The sequence below is a fragment of the Quercus suber genome, unplaced genomic scaffold (genome assembly GCF_002906115.3).
Source record: "Quercus suber isolate HL8 unplaced genomic scaffold, Cork oak 2.0 scaffold_451, whole genome shotgun sequence".
NCBI lineage: Eukaryota > Viridiplantae > Streptophyta > Magnoliopsida > Fagales > Fagaceae > Quercus > Quercus suber.
In genome coordinates this window covers 449,190-458,015 of record NW_027069902.1, presented here as the reverse complement: position 1 = coordinate 458,015, position 8,826 = coordinate 449,190, and the positions used below count along the sequence as shown (strand labels likewise).

Sequence of the window (8,826 nt, the reverse complement as noted above, 5' to 3'; positions counted from 1 at the left end):
TATCTTTCAAACGAGTTCAACTTAAACTCAAACTCATCATTTTTTTTAATTATTTTTTAAATAAAATAATTTTTGTTTAGTTCAAACTTAATAAGGAGTGAAACTCTATCTCTCTAATAAGTCCAACTTAAACTCAAACTCATCATTATTATTTTTTTAAACAAAATTATTTTGTTTAGTCCAAACTTAATAAGGAGTGAAACTCTATTTTTCTAACAAATCTAACTTCAATTCAAACTCAAACGTCGATGAATTTTTTTTTTTTTTTGAATAAATCCTATATTGAGATCATCCTAAACATGGCTTTATTTGGATAAATATAAAAAACAACAACTATTGATAAAGTTCAAATTCTTTGGATAATAGAAGAATTCTACTGCAACTTCTTATAGAACATTGTAGTAATTAAGATGCTTGGTAGGCATCATTATCATTTTTTTTTTAGACAAAATTATTTTTATTTAGTCCAAACTTAATAAGGAGTGAAACTCTATCTCTCTAACAAGTCCAACTTAAACTCAAACTTTGCGAGGTTAATCATGAACACTATAAAAGCAATGCAAACTCCATTTTTTTTATTAAAAAAAAAAAAAAAAGACGAGTAGGGGTATGAGCTCTTCTTATGTTATTTTTTTCTCCTTTACTTTGTTAAAAAAAAAAAAAAATCTATTTTATGGTTTTTCATGTATTTTTTAAAAAGTAATTTTTGTACATAAACCATCAAACTCTTTTTAGCCATTTTTTACAAGATAAAAAAACTTGCAATAATTGAAATTATTCTTTTGAATGTAACTCATATTTCTTTTATATTTCTCTATTATTTAGTTATATATATTTTGTTTTCTTTCAATAATTTATAAGTAGTGAATCATCTGATTCTTTAATTTTTTTTTTGTCTTTCAGAAGTTTTAATATCTAAATTTTTGAGTTATTTTTTTTTGCAGTATCTGAAATTGTTTGACAAATTTTTTTGTAAGTCATTGCACGTTCAAGCATTGGCTTCTTCATCCAATTGTAACAGATATTGAAATCATACAAAAGCAAATCATGCAATAGTATAGTTTCTTAATCAATTTAAGATTTTATAAAATTATTTGATTTTATCTCATAAATAGGTAGGGTCCCGTACATAGCACGGGTTAACGACTAGTTTAACTATGAATTTATTAAAATGTTACTATGTGTGGTATGATGTATTTAATTTTTTATATGTCAATTTTTTATTACATAGTGTAAAACTTCATAATTTTTTAAAAAAATTTATTTTTATTTTTTATGGGAGGTTGAATTCAATATTATTTGTGATATATATATTGATCTAGTCAGTGTTCTAAATCTAAGAAACTGTAACCAAATTTTGTCCAAAAAGGGTTAAACAGGGTCCCAATACAGTCCAAGTCCAAGAGAGTCCCATTACTCCGGCGTCACGTGCCGCGCGCCGCCCATAAGAGTCAATAGTAATGATTCAATTCGATTCCAGACCAAACTAGCTTTCATTTCTATACCATATCTCTGTTCCTCGACAGAACGAAGCTGAGCTAGCTTCTCTGCCTTTTCTCCTCATCTCTTTGAATTGTCGTCTCTCAGGACCAAGTCGAGCAACAACAACCCTCCTCAGAAATGGCGATGTACGCGGTGTCGCGCCGACTCTCAATCTCTGGTGGATCAGCGATCGGTGCTCTGCGTTACTTTACTACTACTGTTTTGAAACCTTTGCCCACCTCCTTTCGAGAGGAGCGTGACACTTTTGGCCCAATCCTCGTTCCCTCTGACAAGTTCGTCTCTCAAACTGCTTTTACTGGTTTTGGAAGCAAAACAATTACTTCCCTTCTCTTCTTTTTCTGGGTCTTTTTCTTAATCGTGAAAGTTTGGTTTTTTCAGGTTGTGGGGGCACAGACTCAAAGATCGTTGCAGAACTTTGATATTGGTGGCGACCGTGAAAGAATGCCTGAACCAATTATTCGTGCCTTTGGTATTCTTAAGAGATGCGCTGCCAAGGTTTTTTATTTTTATTTTTTAATTTACTGCCATTTCTTTGTTAAGTAATTGAAAATTGATTCCTGAACTTACATTTTGATTTTGTTCAATTGGGTCTTTTTCATTTTGTTGTTTAGTCGAATTTATAGTGCAAAGATTGCATTTTTTTAAGTGTAGCTAATAGTTTTGGTTGGTTTAACATTATGTTAAATGTACACATTTGCGAGAAAGTATGTTCATTGGTATATGTTTTCAATGGTTTTTGCATAGGAGTTTTTTTTTTTTTTTTTTCACTGCCATTTCTTTGTTAAGTAATTGAAAATTGATTCCTGAACTTACATTTTGAGTTTCGTTCAATTGGGTCTCTTTCATTTTTGTTTAATTTATTATTTTGAATTTATAGTGCAAAGATTGCATTTTTTAGTGTAGCTAATAGTTTTGGTTGGTTTAACATTATGTTAAATGTAAACATTTGCAAGAAAGAATGTTCTTTAGTGTATATTTTCAGTGGTTTTTGAGCGTAGGGGGTTTTGTTAAGATGTACCTAACAAGTTATGTTCCAGGTGAATATGGAGTATGGTCTTGACCCAATGATAGCAAAAGCGATAATGCAAGCTGCCCAAGAAGTAGCAGAGGGAAAGCTAAACGATCATTTCCCACTTGTTGTATGGCAAACTGGAAGTGGAACCCAAAGCAACATGAATGCCAATGAGGTTGGTGCTGGTTTTTGTAGTTTATTGGTTTTTGTACCTTCAGTATGTATGCTGTAGGCACCCTATTTAAATTGCTTTCATAATTTGATTAAGCACGTTTGTCCAGAAAGTAATTGTCATTGGGTTATGATGGTAATATTCATTGAGTAACAGTGAGCAAATGTGAGAGAGAGAGAGAGAGAGAGAGAGAGATGCATCGGTTAACTTTCATGTTGATTGTTCCTGTCAAAAATAAATGTGAAGGTGCATTTGATAGTGCACAAGATATTCCATGCAGGAGATTTTCTAGACCAATGAATATGTGCGCACACACAATTCAAAGCTTCCTTGTAAGTCCTCATATCATATCATCATGGATGTGACAAATGTGGTGTGGTTTATCCTTGAAGCATATAGTTATTCTTCTATTAAGCATACACCTTTAGCAAACTATGCACAGTGTGGATTTTACCAGTGTTTGGGTGGTCTAGAATTTCTGACTTCTTGTGTTTGGTCTTCAACATGATTTTTTGCTTCTAAAAAAAATTGTGTTGTAATCATGTAATATTCCAGGTCATCGCAAATAGAGCAGCAGAGATCCTTGGCCATAAGCGTGGTGAAAAGGTTGTGCACCCTAATGACCATGTGAACAGATCACAATCTTCTAATGACACCTTCCCCACTGTAAGTATTTTGTATTCTTTTATGACCAAGCTTAATTGATTTTATTTTTAACTCGTTCACCACTTGGAAGGAATCACTCCTCCCTTCTGTTTTTATTTGTTCTTGTCCAACCAACTGGTTTCTTGCTGTCTTTTGTTAAGTAATGCGGTTTTCTTGTATCCAGGTAATGCATATTGCAGCTGCAATGGAAATAAATTCAAGATTGATACCAAATTTGAAATATTTGCATACCTCACTAAATTCAAAGGTTTGATGATTATTTCATCCTTTTTAAACAGCAGATTGAAACATGATGGCCATATTAGACAGTTGTTGCTGCTCCATATCTTATACACTGTGTTGGATGTTTCATATTTGGATATCCTTTTTAACTTTGAGTTGTACACTTGGATTCAGCCCTTTGAGTCATGTGGTTTGACTTTGTATTAGATTCATTCTATTGTTGCTTTTATGAAGTGAACTTGGCTACACTAGGTGGCCTGATTAACCATCTTGGAGAGACATACATATCCTAACTTTATAACTATTGAAGTTCAAAAGATGCCTTCTCTCTTGTTTATTTTCTATGCATAAAAGTATTCACTGACTCTCTCTCTCTCTCTCTCATGATTTACCTTAATTTTGCATTTATGAATTATCAAGTAATTTATGTGCATTTGCATGTGTGACTAAGTATTCAGTAAAAAGTATAACAAGTTCAGTACAGTTTTGAACTTTTCTGACATGCTTTTAATGTGTTTTCAACTATCTGTGCTTTTAGCTTCTATTGCTGCACTTGATGTGTAGTGCTCTTGTTGACTAGATGATGGCTTTTGGTTACTATATTCTTCTTTTGTCGTGACACTGTAACATTAAAATGTACCCCCCCCCCCCCAACCCCTGACTCAGGAGAACAATGAAATTAAAATCGTGACACTGTAACATTAAAATGTACCCCCCCCCCCCCAACCCCTGACTCAGGAGAACAATGAAATTAAAAGACTAGAATATAAAAGGATATGACCTAGGAGTTAGCAACTAGGCTTGCTTGGAGTCAACACCAAGCAGAAGAAAACCACTAGGAGTCAGAATCTAGGTTTGACTGGAATTGGCACCAAACCAAAAACCAAACGAAACTTTCTTCCATCAAAATCATCTCCAAAAGGAGTACAATAGTTTGCTTATATAGGAAAACTAATCCCTAATTCTATTTGGCATAGGAAACCCTAGTTGCCTTATTACAAAAATAACCTTGCTTACAAATTTTAAAATACTAATAGCTTAATAAACTGCTAGGACCTTAAAAAAAAAAAAATACAACTTACTTGAAAAAGTAAATAATACTAATTAAAATAAAAATCTCCTTAGTGTCTCCCACACAACGTTGCTATGTACATGCTGTTATTATTTATGCATCCATTATTAGCATTGTGTACTGCTTTAGCTGTACTACCATAATGCCTCTAATGCTTATTTTGTTTCTACCAGTCCGTTGAATTCAAAGATATTGTAAAAATCGGACGCACTCACACTCAAGATGCTACACCTTTGACTCTTGGGCAAGAGTTTAGTGGCTATTCTACACAAGTAAGATAACATATTTGGTAGGAAGGATAGACCGAGCTTAATGTTTGTTGGGATGGACTTCTGATTGCTTTGAGCTTTTTGTGCAGGTAAAATATGGAATTGACCGTGTCTTCTGTACTCTACCTCGGATGTATCAGGTTATAAACTCATAAAGTGTTAAATCTTTAATTTTTTTTTTTTTTCTTTTGTTCTCTCCTATTAGTTCTGACTGATTGGAGACTTTATTTGAGCAGCTTGCACAGGGTGGTACTGCTGTAGGCACTGGATTGAACACAAAGAAAGGGTATGTTATTGCTTTAAGGTTGAAGCAATTTTACTTCTTTTGGTATTTTGTGACGTGTATTGCTCTAAATACAAGTATCTTTATTGCACAGGATGGACTTGTTTTATCTTTATTTGTTTCAGAAAATTATTCTGATAAAACTGTAAATCATTTCATGGATTTGGCAATAATGAACATGAATTCTGTATTCTTTCCTCTAAATATTATTCAGAAAGAATGCTTTTCTGCTTCTGTTTTTCTGTTCATGTTTACTATGACAGTAGTTTTCTTCTATAATTTAGGTTTGATGTGAAGATAGCTGCAGCAGTAGCTGAGGAAACAAACTTACCATTTGTTACTGCAGAAAACAAGTTTGAAGCTTTGGTTAGCTTCCGATCCTGTAACTCCGCTTTTATCTGTTCATTTTCTATCCCTTTTGTGTTGTAAGGGTGGATGTTTTACTATATGAGCAATTCGTGCTTTTCATCTTGTCCTACTTGAGACCAAGTAGGGCTGTATGCTCATATGTTTCATTTTTGGCAGGCTGCACATGATGCTTTTGTTGAAACCAGTGGAGCCCTTAACACAATTGCTGCTTCTCTGATGAAAATTGCAAATGACATACGTTTATTAGGAAGGTTTGTATGCCTAGTGTGACTTGCATTTTTTATTTATAGTTCGCTCTTTAAGGTTCTCCCTGTGTTTCTCTTGTACAGTGGTCCACGTTGTGGCCTTGGTGAACTCATTCTTCCTGAAAATGAGCCAGGCAGCAGTATTATGCCCGTAAAGCCCCCATCTTATTCCACAATTCTTCTAATTTATTTATTTTTAACTAAAAACCCAAATTTTGTCACTTAACTGAATCTATTCTGTTTCAGGGAAAGGTCAATCCTACTCAGTGTGAAGCTCTCACTATGGTCTGTGCTCAGGTAAGTTTAGTGTCTTGAATTTTGGTTAAATTGGGGACTTATTTGCAAGTCGTAACTAGTAAGATGCGTAGAAATCAGACTTTCTAAGTTCTTGTATCGTAGATAATTCAATCTTGCAGTGTACTTCTATAATGATTGGTTTTCATTTTTAAGTATCATTTAAAGACCTTTCTTGATATTTATTTATTTTTAACATCTTTCAGGTTATGGGAAACCATGTGGCCATCACAATAGGTGGTTCCAACGGTCACTTCGAACTTAATGTGTACAAACCATTGATTGCCAGTGGTCTCCTACACGTATGTTCTATTGTCGCATTATTGTAATTATACTTATTGGAGGTGCCCAAGTGCATCCATTATTCAACATCAATTGGCCATGATTGGGTAGGATACATCTTATTCTATCTGGCAGTGATTTGGGCTAGAAGTTAGCAAGCATGGCTGTTATGCTTTTGTAATTTTCAAACCATAAGTTGAAAAGAGCTATCTGGGAGTTTGTAAAGTCCTATAATAAAAAAGTATAATGTGGTGGTCCTGTGGACCTGTCTAGAATAGTTTATTAGGATGCCATTTGAAATTTCATAATCTCTTGATATCTTCATGCAAAATTTAATGCCCTGCTCGCCAAGAAACGCACACTTTACAATCTTGCTCCACTAGTGTTTATGTCTTCTAATTCAACTAGTGTTTTTGATTCCTGACAGTCTGTGAGACTGCTTGGAGATGCATCTGCCTCCTTTGAAAAGAACTGTGTGAGAGGAATTCAAGCTAATAGGGAAAGAATTTCTAAATTGCTGCATGAGGTGAGTTGATACTGGGTACAAAATATAAATCTTTATATTCTTCTATGTTTTAGATTTCAGGCTAATCTATCATCTGTTGTTGCTATGTGGCATTTTGCATGGTGTTGCAGTCACTGATGCTTGTCACATCTTTGAACCCTGTAAGTTTCCACTTGTGTTTCACTTGTTTTCATGTGTACATTTTCCTTATAGTTTCCCGTGCTTTTGTTATAACTTTTGTTGTTGATTTTATTCCAGAAAATTGGTTATGACAATGCTGCTGCGGTTGCCAAAAAAGCACACAAGGAAGGAAGTACTCTGAAGGTATGATTCCTTTTTCTTGTCAATGCAATTCAATATGTTTGGTCTCTTGTGACATTCATTTAATCTATTGGAATGACTTATTATTAGTTCCTGAGTAGATGGCTAAGGATGCTAAAAGCAACTGCTGTAATAATATATAATATCCTCTTGTTGGACTTATGCATCTCTCAGCTTGTGTTTGGTTGGAATGATGGGTTTGACTTTTGGGAGACAATCATGTTTACAGTGGCGTGTTTAATGCTCTCTTCAGTGTGTTTTCTTGAAACTTTGGATTGCTGAATCATCTAATCTAACCAATACTTAACTCTGCAGGAAGCTGCATTGAACCTAGGAGTGTTAACCAGTGAAGAATTTGATACTCTTGTGGTGCCAGAGAAAATGATTGGCCCATCTGATTGATGAGATTATCAAGATCTTGAAGCTCCTGAAATTTGATTTCAGCATTAATTGCCTGATACTTCATTTTGTGCATTATTTCTCCCAATCAGTTTGAATAGGAATTAGAAATCTGATCTTCAGCAACCCAAATAAACAAATAAAAGAAGAAGAAACTCGGTAGATTTATTTTTTTCAACTTACAAAAACAATATTCTTGAGGTTTTCTCCATGGCTGGCTTGGGTCTTTGGCAGGGTGACAACAGCAGTTGATTGGGAAAATGAGTGGAGAGCCTCCCCCATTTTGTAGTGATTGTATCCAAGGTTATCAAAATCGGGATCCTACGTAGGATCTTGAGAGGTGGGTGAATCTCAAAGCACCACAGTGATTGTGTGAGGGGCAAAATCTGCTTTAAGGAGATTGTGTCAAACACAAGACTTGATCTGAATCATTCATTCTTCACGCATTTGGTCTGTGAGTTTTTACTTATTTGCAGATTTCTTTTTATATATATTCAGTATTTGTTATCATTAATCATAGGATCGGATCGTGATTCGTAAGATCTTATATTATTTGAAGAAAAAAAAATTTAGTATATTAAATAATCACACAAATTTGCATCCATTTAATGTAATTACAATACATCATTATATCCATTTCTAAGATCTTACATTATTTAAAAAAAAAAAAAAAAAAAAAAAATTGGTATGTTAAATAATCACATAAATTTAATACATCATTATATCCATTTCTAAGATCTTACATTATTTAAAAAAAAAAAAAAAAAAAAAAAACTTGGTATGTTAAATAATCACATAAATTTGCATCCATTTAATGTAATTATCATACACCACTATATCAATTTGTAAACATCATTTAAAGAGGTAAAAAGCCTCAAAATGTGATACTCTATTAGGATGTTATTTTTTATTTGGGTTTAACTGAGTCTTTGGGTTTACAATACACCTCTATATCAATTTACAAGAAACCAAGATTGTTTGAAATCATCAGAATCGTATGATCTTTCCGATCCTGAACGATCGCAAAGATCCTTGAAAGATCTGAATCGTTTTGGGCAGGTGAGATCGTAAGATCATAAGATCCAGATCAGAATTTTGACAACCATGATTGTATCTAAGAAACCAATAGAATTTATGGTATTGTGTTAAGACTTAAATTGGGATTATTTTGTGTGTGCTCTGGAATTATTCTAAAGTACTGTCTTTGTTTCT

General features: G+C 33.6%; 1 protein-coding gene across 2 annotated transcripts; it reads left to right on the top strand.

The window, feature by feature from the left end:
- Positions 1-1,345: 1,345 nt before the first annotated feature.
- Positions 1,346-8,060, top strand: LOC111984861 (fumarate hydratase 1, mitochondrial). Of its 2 annotated transcripts, XM_065762314.1 has the most exons (17): positions 1,346-1,457; positions 1,588-1,998; positions 2,541-2,690; positions 3,243-3,353; positions 3,517-3,600; positions 4,821-4,919; positions 5,006-5,056; positions 5,153-5,202; positions 5,484-5,565; positions 5,725-5,819; positions 5,898-5,964; positions 6,060-6,110; positions 6,314-6,409; positions 6,817-6,915; positions 7,026-7,055; positions 7,153-7,218; positions 7,531-8,060. In XM_065762314.1, exons 2-17 carry the CDS (start codon positions 1,621-1,623, stop codon positions 7,615-7,617), a joined length of 1,596 nt encoding a protein of 531 aa, XP_065618386.1. In that variant the 5' UTR covers positions 1,346-1,457; positions 1,588-1,620; the 3' UTR covers positions 7,618-8,060. The 2 variants fall into 2 exon arrangements, with proteins under 2 accessions (XP_065618386.1, XP_065618385.1); XM_065762313.1 differs by having other exon boundaries at positions 1,346-1,998.
- The last annotated feature ends 766 nt before the right edge of the window (positions 8,061-8,826 follow it).